Here is a 16,246-nt window from a genome sequence, read left to right as displayed (position 1 = left end):
TGGGAGGGTGAGGTAGGAGGATAGTTTGAGAGCCCAGGAGATCAAGGCTGCTGAGAGCCATGATCTCACCACTATCTTTGGCCTGGGTGCCAGTATGAGACCCTATCTCGGGGGAAAAAAAAAAAAAATTATTCCTAGTAAATGATTTTTAGTTATGAAGTAGAAAAGTGTCTTCTAACTCAATGCTTTCAAGAAATTCCCTAAATTAATTGAACATTAAAAAAAAGGGATGTAAGTTCCATGAAGGTAGATGCCTTATGTCTGTTTTGTCAACATCTGTGTCCTTAATATCTAGAATAGCGCCTGACTTATATATAGTAAGTGCTTAATAACTATTTGTTGAGTGAATGCAAAAGGGCCAATGGCCCTTAAAAGCTACAGACATTTCATCTTATAGACCAAAATATGTAAGTTATTCTAGCATATAATAATTTAAAATTGTATTTTAACAATGTATGGAAATAAGTTTTATCTAAAGTACTAGAAACTCACAAACCTAAGTACATTTAAATAAATTGACTTTCTGTGAACCTATGAATTATGTTGGAAAATAAATAGACTTTTCTTGTTTGATGTAAACTAGGATATATGTAAGCAAATTGAGATGTTACTGTTGACAATGTGTAATTAATAATGTACTGTTAATTGTAGAGTTTCAAGTTACTTCATATACGACACATAATTTTTAAAAGTACGGCTAACATAGTAAAAATTATATGCAAATATTAACAGCAGGTATCCCTGGATAGGGAAATTATAATTAATTAAGCAATTTTTCCTTTTACTTCTCTTTATTTCCATTTTTTTTTTTTTCCTGAGACGGAGTCTCACTCTGTCACCCAGGCTGGAGTACACTGGAGTAATCTCAGCCCATTACAACCTCTGGCTCTCAGATTCAAGCGATCCTCCTACCTCTGCCTCCCAAGTAGCTGGGACTACAGGTACTCGCCACCATGCCTGGCTAATTTTTGTATTTTTAGTAGAGATGGGGTTTCACCATGTTGACCAGGCTTGTCCCGAACTCCTGACCTCAAGTGATCCATCCACCTTGGCCTCCCACAGTGCTGGGATTACAGGCATGAGCCACCGCACCTGGCTATTTTCTAATATTTTCTACAGAACAGAGTTATCTGAATTTAAAAAGGACCCCCAGAAATCCAAGCAATATTTATTGAGTGTTTTTCAAGGAACCTATTCACTGACTAGGTGAAAGAGTTCATACCATTTTCATTGATGCTGAGATGCCCATGTATTATATTTGTACATCTCTGATACCAGTCTGTATCTTACAATGAATGATATATCATAATTTAATTGGCAGCTTTTTTGTTTCCTCAGTGGTCCCTAACATAATGGTGCACTTTATAATCAGTGGCATTGTTGGTTCAGTGAATTCCCACAAGAATGTGTGCATGTGGTTGGTGGTGGCTGACAGGTGTTAAAGAGGCAAAACAAGCTCTCTTCCCAGAGAAGGAGTCATCACAGGCAGTGCTGATGTTTTAAGCCTCATATGCACTCCATATGTTTATGTGAAAGGAAATTTTGGGTATTAAGACTGGTGGTACTGTCTGTTTTCAGGCAGTAATCTCTTAGCTGTTATCAAGAGAATCAATTGGAAGCTATTAGAGGTCTCTTCAGTTATTCCTTTAAAAGACATGCAAATTCTTGAGCATTCTAAATCAGAAAGTTCATTGAATTTTACTGTGAGTCTTCTGGTTTAGTCTGTAGTATAAGGCAGGGTTGCACAGAGTAAGGAACATGTGTTTTCTACCCAGTTCTCTCTGTGGAACATTTGGCAAATTCTGGGGCCGGGCTCAGTGGCTCACGCCTGTCATCCCAGCACTTTGGGAGGCCGAGGTGGATGGATCACGAGGTCAGGAGTTTGAGACCAGCCTGGCCAACATGGTGAAACCCCGTTTCTACTAAAAATACAAAAAATTTCCTGGGGGAGTGGTGCATGCCTGTAATCCCAGCTACTCAGGAGGCTGAGGCAGGAGAATTGCTTGAACCAGGGAGGTGGAGGTTGCAGTGAGCCGAGATCACGCCATTGCACTCCTGTCTGGGTGACAAGAGCAAGACTGTCTCCAAAACAAAAACAAAAACAAAAAACAAAAAAATTTGGCAAATCCCTTAAGCAGTCTGGACCTTGTTTTCATCATCTAAGAAATGAAAGAATTAGCCTTGATAATTGTGAAGGGTAGTGCTTGTTACTTCCATAGTTTTATTATTTGATTTGGAGTTACGAGTGTATGTGTGTGTGTGTTTTCTCTACAGCCATACACACTGCCGCTACGGAGATGCTGGGAGGACCTGGTATCGAAAGCCAGTGTAGAAAAGTGGATATCATTGCAGATGCAGCATATTCCATTTTCCAAAAGCCCAAAAGTTTTACTGGCAACTTTGTCATTGATGAAAATATCTTAAAAGCAGAAGGAATACAAAATTTTGACATCTATGCAATTAAACCAGGTAATGCTTGTATAGTTTTTAAAAGTAACAATATGTTTTTCCATATTTTCTGCAATGAACACATCTGTTTTTTGTGTTTGTGTGATCGTAAAATGAATATGTTATTTTAAAAGCTGTCTTCCCAATGAAGGAAAAAAACCCATACCAACACAACTTAAAAAAAAAAAGATGAATAAAAAATAGAGGTGAGTTGAGGGCTTTTGAAGTGATATATATAAGCACAGAAAGTCAGATCAGCTACTAGCCACTTCCAAATCTCGAAATAAGAAATGAAAATTATTTTTTAAAGTTGGTCTTAAAATCACAGAGTAAAGATTTTGTTCAAGAATATGTGGTGACAGATGGTACAGTAGTGGGTTATTTATTTATTTGAGAAAGGGTCTCACTCTGTCACCCTGGCTGGAGTGCAGTGGCACGATCTCAGCTTACTGCAACCTCCACCTCCTAGGCTCAAGCAATCCTTCCACCGCAGCCTCTTGAGTAGCTGGGACTATAGGCATGTGCCACCACACCTGGTTAATTTTTATATTTGTAGATGTGGGATGTCACCATGTTGCCCAGGCTGGTCTTGAACTCCTGAGCTCAAGTGATCTGCCTGCCTTGGCCTCCTAAAGTGTTAGGATTACAGGTGTGAGCCACTGCACCTGGCCCAGTCATGAATTTTTTTGGTTAAAATAATTTATGATTGTGGACTCTGTAAATATTTGTCTCTTAAGTGCAGTCTCTTAGAGTAGCTTAATGACAGATGGTGTAGATGAGTGGGCTTGGTGTAGTAAAGTGATCTGAGAAGCTTCCAGAAAGCCCTCTTTTTAAGTAACTCTCTCTCTCTGAAATCGTGGATGATAATGATAATAATGGATTTTTACCATATAGAATATGATGTATTCTAATATAGCCATATATAGAAGTAAATTTCATTTATGGTAAAGTATATTTTAAATATTATTCATTAAGCTGAGCTTCTAAATGACACAAACCATGTTTATATTTGTATCATCCCTGCTCATCTCTGCAGTTCCAACTGAATTAAATAGCAGATTATAGTTTTATAAAGCACTCTTATATGCATTATCTATTTAGCCTGCATAACAATTCTGTAAGGGAAGTAATGCTTAGTGATTAAGAACATGGAATTTGGGAGAAGACAAGCTAGGTTCATATTGCAGCTCTGCTGCTCACTGCTATGCAGCTTTGAGCGTGTCACCCAGTTTGTCTGTCTCAGCCTTAATGTCTATATTGGTAAACTTAAGAGAACGATACATTTCATACAAGATTTTTGTAAAGACTAAATGTGATAACGTATGTTTTTGGCACAGTGCCCAGCATATAGTACACTCAGAATATTTAGTAGTTAATATTTACAAGTGGAAAAACAGGCTCAGAGAGATTGAGCCTTTGCCTAAGAGCAGATGGCTAATAGGCGGCAGAACCTGACTAGATTCGGGTCTTCTGGGTCCTGGTACCCAGGAATATAATTATTACTTTAGGTTTTAAAGACACAGTGTAATTGTGCACAAGTTTTAAAATTTTATTTAAATTAAAAATCCTATCAAGTATTGAGAACTTAGTATGACCAGATACTATGATATTAGGATACAACAAAGATGAATTCATTCCTGCCCTCCAGAAGTTTGCTTAAACTTCTGAAAAAGAGAGAGAGAGACAGGAGACTGAGGCAGGAGGCTCATTTGAGCCCAGAAGTTTGAGACCAGCCTGGGCAAAACAGCAAGACCCCATCTCAAAAAAAAAAAAAAAAAAAGAAAAAAGAAAAGAAAAAAAAGGAAAAGAAAGAAAGGAAAAGAAAAAGAGAGCAATTGAGATTGTTAACATCTCACTGTACTATAGTTTTGAAGGCTTTGTGGCCTTTAAATCTTCTAGTGTGCACGTGTCTTGGAGTTATCAGTGTAATTAAAACAGTTAGCCTATTTGCTAACCACAACCTTTAGCTGAAAATAAGACCCAGTGGAGGCTGTGTGCAGTGGCTCACACCTGTAATCCCAGCGCTTTGGGAGGCCAAGGCCGGCAGATCACTTGAGCCAAAGAGTTCAAGACCATACTGGGCAACATGGCAAAACCCTCTGTCTACAAAAAATAAAAATGAGTGGTCGGGTGCGGTGGCTCATGCCCATAATCCCAGCACATTGGGAGACCAAGGTGGGTGGATATCTTGAGGTCAGGAGTTCGAGACCAGCCTGACCAATATGGTGAAACTGTCTCTACTAAAAATACGAAAATTAGCCAGGCCTGGTGGTGGGCACCTGTAATCCCAGCTACTTGGGAGGCTGAGGCAGGAGGATTGCTTGAACCTGGGAGGCAGAGAGTGCAATGAGCCGAGATTGTGCCACTGTACTCAAGCCTGGGTGACAGAGCGAGACTCCATCTCAATAAATAAATAAATAAATAAATATTAGCTGGATATGGTGGCTTGCACCTGTGGTCCCAGTTACTTGGGAGGCTGAGGGAGGAGGATCACTTGATCCCACGAGGTGGAGGTTGCAGTGAGCTGAGATCGTGCCACTGCACTCCAGCCTGGGTGACAGTGAGACCCTGTGTCAATAATAATAATAATAACCCAGTGGAATGGATGGAATAGGATAGCTTAGTTTTCATGATGATGGAGTGAGAGGAAGAGGGAGAGAGAGAAGAGACCCAAATGCACTAATGCTGAGAAGAAAGTCCTTCTTAAGAAGGGGCCCTCTGCTCTTAGGAGGGCAGGTAAGAAATGAGTCCTGAGCACTTTGGAAGAATGTGGGCCAGAAGAGCAGTGTAGGATGAGAAGGGCAAAGGTTCCTGGGAGAGCAGGTAAAGGCTTTACAGAACAGGTGATCTTTTGGGGATTAAATCTTGAAGATAAAATTTATCAGAGGAGAGGAGGATAACTGAATTATGAGAAAATTAATTGAATGAAGATCAGGTCATTCGACAGTTCTCATGGAGGCCTTTTCTGTTGCACCAGAATGATTTTTAATGAAACAGATATGTTTACTAAACAGATGTTAAAATCTTACTATGTTGTAGTTACATTAACCTAATGGTTTGGGGTCAATTTTTCAGGTCATCCTTTGCAACCAGATTTCTTCTTAGATGAATACCCAGAAGCATTTAGTAAGAAAATGGAATCAACTGGTAAGATCTAGACTATATTTTATGTTAGAAAATATAAATCCTAACTTACATATTTCTTCCAAAATATGGAATTGATCCTGTAACAGTGACATTTCTGCCTTCTGTTTTTAAACTATTTTGTAATTTAAAGTAAACAAGTAATGTGAGCTCTCAGTTAATTCTAGTAAAGAAGGTTATTTTGTTCATCTACCACTAAGAAGTTTTAATAAGGCTGGGCACAATGGCTCATACCTGTAATCCCAGCACTTTTGAGGCGAATGGATCACTTGAGTCCAGGAGTTTGCGACAAGCTTGGGCAACATGGCAAAACCCCATGTCTACAAAAAAATAAACTGGGCGTGGTGGCACGAGACTGTAGTCCCAGCTACTCAGGAGGCTGAGGTGGGAGGATCACCTGAGCCTGGGAAGTTGAAGCTTCAGTGAGCCATGATCGTGCCACTGCACTCTAGCCTGGGTGACAGAGCAAGACCCTGTCTCAAAAAAAAAAAAAAAAAAGGAAGGAGTTATTAATATATTCTTTGCATTTGGTCAAAAAAAGGTCTGAAAAAACTTTTTTTTCAGGTTTTATTTATTTTCTTTTGCACTGTCTTTAGGTATTTCATGTTGATATGTTATTTTGAGGAAAAGTGTGTCATATATCAAATACATCTAACACCATTTCCACAGTTTGTGTTATGTGATGATTTTATGGAAGAAATCAACTTCAGAGGAGGTTCGGGTTTTACTTTGTTTTGTTTCTGTAATTCAGAAACAACAGTGCCCTTGAATTGGTCCAGAGTTTACATTTTAGACTTTGTGTTCTGACATTTTGCCAGTGGCTCACTTAAAGAAGAAACACTTTAATGAATACCTGTGGGAAAAATTTCTCTCCTGGCTTACTAATAAGAATGGCTATGCTTCTTATGGGCCCTTACCTTATTTTTATCTTACAGATGCTGTGATGCTCATCGATTTTGTTTTTTTTTTTTTAGAAGTCTGATAGAAAATGTAGGGATGAATTTCCTTGATACCGTTAGCAAATCTGTGGCACCTTACTGCAGTGCATTTTAGTGCCAAACCTTATTTCCAGCTTTCCTTTATTTATTCTTTATTATTTATCTTTTCTTTTTCCAAATTTTTGTGGTAATTAAAAAAAATTACTTAGGTAATAAAAAGGACTTTTTTGTATTATAGACAATTTAAAACAATAGAAAGGAAAATAGTTACTCATAATCCTACTACCCAGAGTATTAAAACCAGGAAAAACAAGATTCTCAGTCTTTTTCTCAAAAGGCCTCTTAGAGAATGGTGGAAAATTATCAAAGTCTGGAAGAGTCTGGTCTTCAAGTTAGTTAAGTCCAAAACTCTGATTTTTGCCCAGCGCCCTAAGGTTGGATCTGTCTTTTAGAAGAAGGCATGCATGAACTGAGCTCATTTAAATTCCAAATTTTAAATAATAACCATTTATTGATCAAGTATATTCATTTTGTTTATTCAACAACTATTTACTGGACACCTACTATGTGCCAAACACTGTGCTAAGTACTTTGCATGCATTGTCCTGTTTAACACTATTAATCCCCAAGACAGATACTACCCTCATTTTATAGCTGCGATTGCACAGCCAGCAGGTGGCAGAACTAAGATTTAAACTTGTATTTCTGTGATTCCAAAGCCCATGTCTTTAACCAGTAAACTTAAATGGCTTTCCTAACACTTGAATATTTAGTCTTATAAATTTAAGCATATTCTTAGTCTGGGCAACATGGTGAGACCCCATCTCTACAAAAAATAAAAAAAATTAGCTGGGCATGGTAGCACATGCCTGTAGTCTCAGCTACTCAGGAGACTGAAGCAGGAGGATCCCTTGAGCTCAAGAGTTTGAGGCTGCAGTGAGCTATGATTGAGCTACAGCACTCCAGCCTGGGCAACAGAGCAAGACCCTGTCTCAAATAAATACATAAATTAGCACATTCTTTCCCGTGATAATCCAATTTATTAATTTATAACAAGGAGTTGCCATCTCATAGGTTAAACATGTAGGTGCTTGATCAGCACATACTCTTCCTTTGGATATAATTACACATGAAACAGAATCATAGTCAGAAGGTCATTTAATGACCATGGAATCAGAACAAGGGGGTTAGACAGGTAGAGTGTAAAATCAGTGTTTACTGGCATCAGGCTTTGATAGGGATAACTTTGCTTATAGCCATCTCCACAGAAGCAATGCTCTCACCCTTAAGGTCAGAAGACTCAAATTCCTTTGGCTAACTTCCCCCACCTAATGCTGCGGGAGCATTTACTTCTGTAGTTCTCTTTTTTTGATTCCGTGTGGTTCAGTCGATAGCAATTTTACTTGACCTTTTCTGTAGGTATATCATTATAGTCATATGGATAGTAGCCTGGGCTATAAGTTACCTCTTTCAGTTTATTTCTTATGTCCTCTCATAGTTCAGCTCTCTGAGAACCATGGTGTATCCCTTGTTTCCAAAGGGGGAGAGGTTCACCCTTCTGTTGCACCCACAACTTATAATAACCCGTTACCATTTCATTATACCTTTTCCAGTATTTGTCCTGTGTATGTTAGCTCTTATATATGTAATTATTGTAAACAGTGTACATAGTTTTAAATTGATTTTTTCTTTCTTCCTATCTTAAAAGCAATATCAACCAGGCATAGTGGCTCATGCCTGTAGTCCCAGCACTTTGGGAGGCTGAGGTGGGAGCATTGCTTGAGCCCAGGAGTTCAAAAGTAGTCTGGGCAACATGGCGAAACCTTGTCTCTACAAAAAGTACAAAAATTAGCTGGGTGTGATGGTGCATGCCTGTAGTCCCAGCGACTTGGGAGGCTGAGGTGGGAGGATCACTTGAGTTCAGGAGTTTGAGGTTGCAGTGAGCTATGATCAAGCCAGTGAACTCCAGCCTGTGTGAGAGAGTGAGACCCTGTCTCAAAAAACAAACAAACAAAAAACACAATACCATTATTTCTTCATTGATTCCCCCCACCCCTACTCTCCACTGGAACACAGGGAGCCCACTCAGTCTTTTTTGTTTTTTTGACTTTCAGCTTATTCTTATTTTTATTTTTCATTTGTTTTATTTTTTTATTATTATTACTTTTTAGACAGAGTCTCGCTCTGTGGCCCAGGCTGGAGTGCAGTGGCCGGATCTCAGCTCACTGCAAGCTCCGCCTCCCGGGTTTACGCCATTCTCCTGCCTCAGCCTCCCGAGTAGCTGGGACTACAGGTGCCCGCCACCTCGCCCGGCTAGTTTTTTGTACTTTTTAGTAGAGACGGGGTGTCACCGTGTTAGCCAGGATGGTCTCGATCTCCTGACCTTGTGATCCGCCCGTCTCGGCCTCCCAAAGTGCTAGGATTACAGGCTTGAGCCACTGCGCCCGGCCTTCATTTGTTTTAGAGACTGGGTCTCACCCTATCGCCCAAGCTGGAGTGCAGTGGCTCGATCATAGCCCACTGCAGCCCTCAAAGTCCTGGACTTAAACAATCCTCTCACCTCAGCCTCCCCAATAGCTGGAACTAGAGGTGCATGCCACCACGCCCAGCTAAGTTTTAAATTTTTTGTAAAGAGGGGATCTTATTATATTGCCCAGGCTGGTCTCAAACTCCTGGCCTCAAACAATCATCCTGCCTCGGCCTCCCAACGTGCTGGGATTACAGGCATGAGCTATGGCACTGGGCCTATTTTCCTTCAGTTGCAGTTTTAATTGCTTCTGTTCCATTTGTTCTTGATTCTCAGAAACACTTATTCCTACCCTGGCTCCCCTTACCCTTTCCCTGTAGTTAGCACCACTTCTCATTGGTTCCGGCTTTCTCTTCTGTATTCTGGAGACCTTTTAAAGTTTGTCCTCTGTATTAAAAAGGACAGTCTGATAAGATGTTCTATAGCTTAGTTTCTCTTCCATATTGTCTCAAATGGTTATTTTAATTTGCTATGGTGCTTACATTTCTCTCACTTCCGCTCTCATTTTATCCTATTGTCTTTTCATCTCAGCCAGTTATATATATCTTTCTGTCCCTGTTTCATATAGTTTTTTTTTAAGGCTTTATTTATTTATTTTTCTGAGAGAGTCTCTCTCTGTTGCCCACGCTGGAGTGCAGTGGCATGATCTTGGCTCACTGCAACCTCCACCTCCCAGTTTCAAGCAATTCTCCTCCCTCAGCCTTGCTAGTAACTGGGATTACATGGGTGTGCCACCACGCCTGGCTAATTTTGTATTTTTAGTAGAGATGGGGTTTCGCCACATTGGCCAGGCTGGTCTCAAACTTCTGACCTCAGGTGATCTGCCCACCTTGGCCTCCCAAAGTGCTGGGATTACAGGCATGAGCCACTGTGCCTGGCCAAAGCTTTATTTTTTCGAGAGCAGTTTTAGATTCAGAGCAAAACTGAGAGGAAGGTATAGAAATATCCCATATACCCGCCTGCCCCCACACATGCATAACCTCCTTCCTTAGCAGCATCCTCTACCAGAGTGGCACATTTGTCACAACTGATGAATCTGTATTGACACATCATAATGATATAGTTTCCATGTGGAATAATTCTTGGAAGTTAGTTTTAGATCTTGCTCTTCAGAGTAGCCTCCATTGCCTTGTGGCATATTATTTTTTTCATAGGCATCAGGTTATTTTTTTTCCATTAATTCTTCCTCATAGTAGGAGGTATCTCTAGAGCTAGTGTAGTCAAAGGCAGGAATGTGTAGGTTGCTTTTGGCTCCACTCCCTGTCCATATGGAGGAATTCCTTTTTCTGAGCTGTAGTTTCAAATGTAGCACCTGTTGGGCAAATAGCTCAGGCCAGTGTGCAAGGCTGACATGTGACCTTCCTTTACTTCCTCTGTTTCAAACTACTCTCCAGGCCTGGCTCAGTGGCTAAAGCCTATAATCCCAGCACTTTGGGAGGCTGTGGTGGGAGGATCGCCTGAGGCCAGGAGTTCTAGATGAGCCTGAGCAATATAGCAATAGCAAGATCCCATTTTACAAAAAACTTTTAACAATAGCCAGGCGTGGTGGTACGTACCTGTAGTCTCAGGTACTTGGGAGGCTGAGGCAGGAGGATCACTTGAACCCAGGAGTTCAAGGTTGCAGCGAGCTGTGATTGTGCCATTGCACTCCAGCCCGGGTGACAGAGGGAGATCCTATCTCAAAAACAACATGAAACACAACAAAAACACAAAAACTACTCTCTCCTGCAATGCTCTGCTGCCAAGGTTCTTCCCCTTGGCATGTACTTGGCCTTGGGGCATGTACTTCCCAGGATGCTGCACTGCAGGACTCCCCTACTGTCTGCTTATCTTATTTGGGAGCTACAAGCTTTGGAACTGGATTTGAAAGATGAGGATGAGGAATCATAAAGAGTGTGTCTTGAAAAGTAGCGTGTGTAAAACAGAGAGACGGCTCCTGATCTTAGTTGGTACAAGCCCAGAGTCTGATCCAGCGCGAGCCTCTTTTTGTTTGGGTGGGCAGAGGTATTCTTTCTTTGAGATCTTTCATGAGGGAAAGCACAGGAGACCGGTCTTTCTGAGGCTGACTCTGTGTACCTTAGAGCTGCTGAACCTCTCCTCCTAGCTTCAGACAATAGATTGTGTATCAGTCTAGGTGATGTTCAATATTTCCCCTTTTTTTGTGTGTGCATTTTTGTATGTATTCAGTGTGAAGTTAGGAGAGCCTGTGTCAGGGACTACCAGCCATATGTCATCTTCTTTTGTGTACTGGAATTGTATAAATATTTCTTTTCCATTCCGGCTTACATTTTTGTAGTCTGATGGCTGCACCTTTAAAATCTATCATTGGTTTGTTGTTTTTGTCTCCTGAAGTTTTTTTTTTCCTCTTGTGCAAACTCATCATGTTTACGTCTCAATAATCCAGGTGATAAATTATGCAATTTATCTCTTGGCAAATGTCTTTCAGGGATAAACTAAAGTTTTTGCTGCAATCTCCTTGGCACTTCATATGTAGATGATATACCTTGACTAATATACAAATCACCTGAAGTAGTTACCCACTAGGAAGGGAGGGGTTCCAGCAGTTATTTATATGACAGACTCAGTTCTCTCTGGTGTAACTGCTAAGACAAAACACATGACCTGCCTTTGGAAACATGAAGGAACCCTGTGTCTTCGCTGCCCTTGCTTTAGCAGCCTTTGCTTGGTCAACTTCTGGTGAGTTTCACATCTCAGCACTGTGCTCAGCTTTTATGTTGGCTATATAAAAAATTAGATTGCTAAACATAGAAGAAAATGTTGTGGACATATTTATTACTCAGTGGATAAAATTGCAGGCTCTGGAGTCAGACTGCCTGGATTTAATCTTGAATTCCATTTGTTTTTATTAAACAAATTGAAATGCTTTCTGGAACAAGGCAAGTTAAAAATAAAAAGGGGGAAATTAACTTTTGTATGTTCTGTATCTGGTCACCATCATGAGCTTTTTGTTGTTGTTTTTAAAGACATCTAATAGTTTCTGAGAGAGAGTGAGTACTCATTGAAAGCATAGACTTCGGAGTAAGACAAATATGGGTTCAAATCCGGTGCCTGCCACTTACATCTGTCATTTGGGGCACATCACTTCAGCTCTCTGAAACAGTTTTGTCACGTCTTGCTTTCCTTGTGTAATTATTGTGAGGAATAAGAGTGATAGTACATCATATTGTACATTTGATGCAGGAAGCCCCTATAACTATTGGTTGCTGTAGTTATTATTAATTATCTTGGATTTTCTACATGGTAAAACTTCTTGTCTGCATATAATAATATCTTTGAAGGATTATTTCTGGCATATATCTTAATACACTGACTTGAACTTCCACAAGTTCTTTAAAACTATTTTATTTTAATTATCCTTATTTTATTCTTAATTTTAATTAGAAAAACCTTCAGATTTTACCGTAAGGTGTTAACATTTGTATAAGATGGATATTTTTTAAATCAGAGAAGTTAGATTGGTATCTACTTTTTTTAGTGTAATAAACTTGTTACATTTTAAATATGTTAAATGGGTAATGTTCTCTTTCTGTGCTCTTTCCTCCTTTCTTCTTTCCTTTCTTTCTTTCCTTTTTTTTTTTTTATTGAGATGGAGTCCGTTCTGTTGCCCAGGCTGGATGCAGTGGCGTTTTCTTGGCTCACTGCAACCTGAGCCGTCTGGGTTCAAGCGATTCTCCTGCCTCAGCCTCTTGAGTAGCTGGGATTACAGGCTCGCGCCACCATGCCCGGCTAATTTTATTTTTATTTTTTTATTTTTAGTAGAGACAGGGTTTCACTGTGTTAGCCAGGATGGTCTCAACCTCCTGACCTCGTGATCCACCTGCCTTGACCTCCCAAAAGTGCTGAGATTACAGGCATGAGCCACCACACCCGGCCTTTTTCTATGCTCTCTTCTTTGAAGGTTTGAAATACCTACTAAGTCATTTGGGTCTCTTCTGAAGTTATTTCTTTCAGAACCTTTATTTTATTCAATTATAGGCTTTTTAAAACATAAAAAAACCAAAATTATCCATTTGAAGTTTCAAAACCTATTTAAGAGTTGACATGTAGTATTTCACTTACACAGTTTTTTAAAGTTTTCAAACTGTTTTATCTCTTTCCTTTGTTTTTTCATTTTTTCTTTTGAGAAAAAGTCTCACTCTGTCGCCCAGGCTGGAGTGCAGTGGTGCTATCTTGACTCACTGCAACCCCTACCTCCCAGGTTCAAGGAATTCTCGTGCCTCAGCCTCCTGAGTAGCTGGGATTACAGGCATCCGCCACTATGCCCAGCTAATTTTTGTATTTTTAGTAGAGACGGGGTTTCACCATGTTGGTCAGGCTGTTCTCAAACTCCTGACCTCAGGTGATCCACCCACCTCAGCCTCCCAAAGTGCTAGGATTACAGGTGTGAGCCTCTGCATCTGGCCTCTTTCCTCTGTTTTAAAAATTAGTTTTCTTTTTTCTTGATCAGTTGCTTATTTTATAGTATCATTTTTTTTTCTCAAAAGCACCAGATTTTAAATTTTATTTCATGTTTAATTCTACAGGTTTTCTCTTTTCTGATTCATTATCCTTTTAAAAACAACTTGAGATATAACTTACATACACCAAAAAATTCACCATTTTAGGCCGGGCACGGTGGCTCATGCCTGTATCCTAGCACTTTGGGAGGCTGAGGCAGGCGGATTGTCTGAGCTCAGGAGTTCAGCCTGGGCAACAGGCGAAATCCTGTCTCTACTAAAAATATAAAAAATTAGCTGGGTGTGGTGGTGCACGTCTGTAATTCCAGTTACTTGGGAGGCTGAGGCAGGAGAATCACTTGAGCCTGGGAGGTAGAGGTTGCAGTGAGCCAAAATCATGTCACTGCACTCCAGATGGGGCGACAGAGTGAAGCTCTGTTTAAAAAAAAAAAAAAATTCACCATTTGAAAGTGTCTAATGATTTTTAGCATCTTCCCAGAATTGTGCAACCATCTGATACCTCACTTTTTTTACTTTTGCTTTATTGTTTTCTCCTTTCTTTGAGGTCGGTTTTGTTCCTGTTCTTACTTGTTGGGCTAATACTTTATTGTTATTTCTTTTAAAATAATGAAATAAAGTTTGTGCATTTATCCCCTTAACATAGTTTTGGCTACAGCCAATCAATTTTGTTATATACTTTACTTAATTTTGATAGCATTTTAAATTAGTCTGTATAGAAAAGCTTAGTACGGGCAGGATGTAGGGGCTCACACCTGTAATCATAACACTGTGGGAGACAGAGGTGGGATGATCACTTGAGGACAGGAGTTCAAGACCAGCCTGGGCAACATAGCGAGACCCTATCGCTACAAATAGAAAAAAATTAAAACATTAAAAATTAAAAACATTTTTGAAAAGAAAAGCTTAATACAGAAGTATAAAAAAGTATAGAACAGGCCAGGTGCAGTGGCTCACACCTGTAATCCCAGCACTTTGGGAGGCTGAGGTGAGCGAATCGCCTGAGGTCGGGAGTTTGAGACCAGCCTGGTCAACACGGTGAAACCCTGTCTCAAATAAAAATATAAAATTAGTTGGGTGCAGTGGTATGCGCCTGTAATCCCAGCTACTTGGGAGGCTGAGGCACCAGAATCGCTTGAACCTGGGAGGTGGAGATTGCAGTGGGCTGAGATCACGCCACTGCACTCCAGCCTGGGTGACACAGCAAGACTGTCTCCAAAAAAAAAAAAAAAGTATAAAACAGCTCAAAGAAAAAAATTTAAAGTACCTGTAATCCAGTTATAAGTACATTTATATTTTGGCTTATTTCCTTTCAACCACTGTGTGTTTTTTTTTTTTTGCACATATAATTTAAAATGTATACCCAGAAATAAATATTTTACCAGCAGGTTCATAGTGTGTTTTTTTTTTTTTAAAGAAGCTTTATTTATATTATGTTTAATTGCATAGATTCTCATTTAATTTAACATTACTTAATTATTGTGAATGTTCTCCATGTCTTCAAAAACAACTTTTTGAGGCCGGGTGCAGTAGCTCATGTCTGTAATCCCAGTCATGGGTGGCTGAGGCGGGTGGATCGCTTGAGTCTAGGAGTTCGAGACCAGCCTGGCCAACATGGAAACCCTCTCTCTACAAAAAATACAAAAAATTAGCTGGGCATAGTGGCACATGCCTGTGGTCCCAGCTACTCAGGAAGCTTGAACTCAGGAAGTTGAGGCTGCAGTGAACCTTGATTGTACCACTGCACTTCAGCCTGGGTGACAAGAGTAAGCCCCTGTCTCAAAAAACAATAAATAAATAAATAGATAAACATTGGAATTCATAGCTCAATTTTAAAATTGGCTTCTAAATAATAATACCTTATATTAATAGTAATGTGTCCCATTCACTTACACTGGTGTACACTTGGAAAATAACTGGGACGTGGCCTTGCTCAAATAAGCACTGCAAAGGTTAGAAAGTATTAGGTGTTATCGTTGAAGCATGGGGAATACCTTTTTCAAATTTAACTGGTGAAGATGAACTACTGGCCAATTTTATGTTTTCAAATTGTAGAATAAATATGTACGTGTGTATGTATTTACATATTCAGCCTTATATTGTTTAGTTCAGTATCTATTCAAAAACTATCTTAACTAAAATATTCTTACATTCTATCCCAATTCTTAAGTAGAACCCATCACTTCTTGACTTAATTTTATGTATGTATGCATGTATATGCATTTGCATATTGTCTGTCTACCCTAGTCAGTTTTCTTGTATGTCTGTGTCTGGCTTGGTGTCATGGTAAACTGGCCTCACGTAATTAATTAGAAAGTGTTCCCGCCTCTTGCATTTGTTTTTGGAAGAGTTTTGAAGGTTCGGCAGGCATGTAAAAATAGATACTGTATGATTGATTCCATTTATTTGATGATAAACATGAGACAAAACTAATATATGGTGTTAGCAATTAGGAGGGGTTGTGGAGTGGGCTTCTGGGATACCTGTAATGTCCTCTTTCTTGACCTAGGTGGTGATGACACGATGTTTTCACTTTCTTACATAAATTTTGGTCTGGATACACCTGATCACTGTTTCTGAATGTATGTTACACATCAATAAAAAGCAGCGCCATGCTAAGGGCAAGGCAGGAGAAGTGGATAGCCCCCAGTGCAGGCAATAAAGGGGTACACTGTAGTAAATTTTAAAACAATAATAAAACAGGCTAAAGAAAT

General features: G+C 39.7%; 1 protein-coding gene across 1 annotated transcript in view; it reads left to right on the top strand.

Annotated features, from left to right (window-relative positions):
* HSDL2 (hydroxysteroid dehydrogenase like 2) overlaps nucleotides 1-16,246 on the top strand; it is an 84,881-nt gene that overhangs the window by 48,792 nt on the left and 19,843 nt on the right. The window contains exons 5-6 of the mRNA XM_011992450.1: nucleotides 2,275-2,469; nucleotides 5,524-5,595. Coding sequence (XP_011847840.1) covers nucleotides 2,275-2,469; nucleotides 5,524-5,595 — 267 coding nt within the window. The remainder of the gene's footprint in view (nucleotides 1-2,274; nucleotides 2,470-5,523; nucleotides 5,596-16,246) is intronic.

This window comes from Mandrillus leucophaeus, unplaced genomic scaffold (genome assembly GCF_000951045.1).
Source record: "Mandrillus leucophaeus isolate KB7577 unplaced genomic scaffold, Mleu.le_1.0 Scaffold410, whole genome shotgun sequence".
Lineage (NCBI taxonomy): Eukaryota > Metazoa > Chordata > Mammalia > Primates > Cercopithecidae > Mandrillus > Mandrillus leucophaeus.
This window is presented reverse-complemented; position numbering and strand designations above follow the sequence as displayed.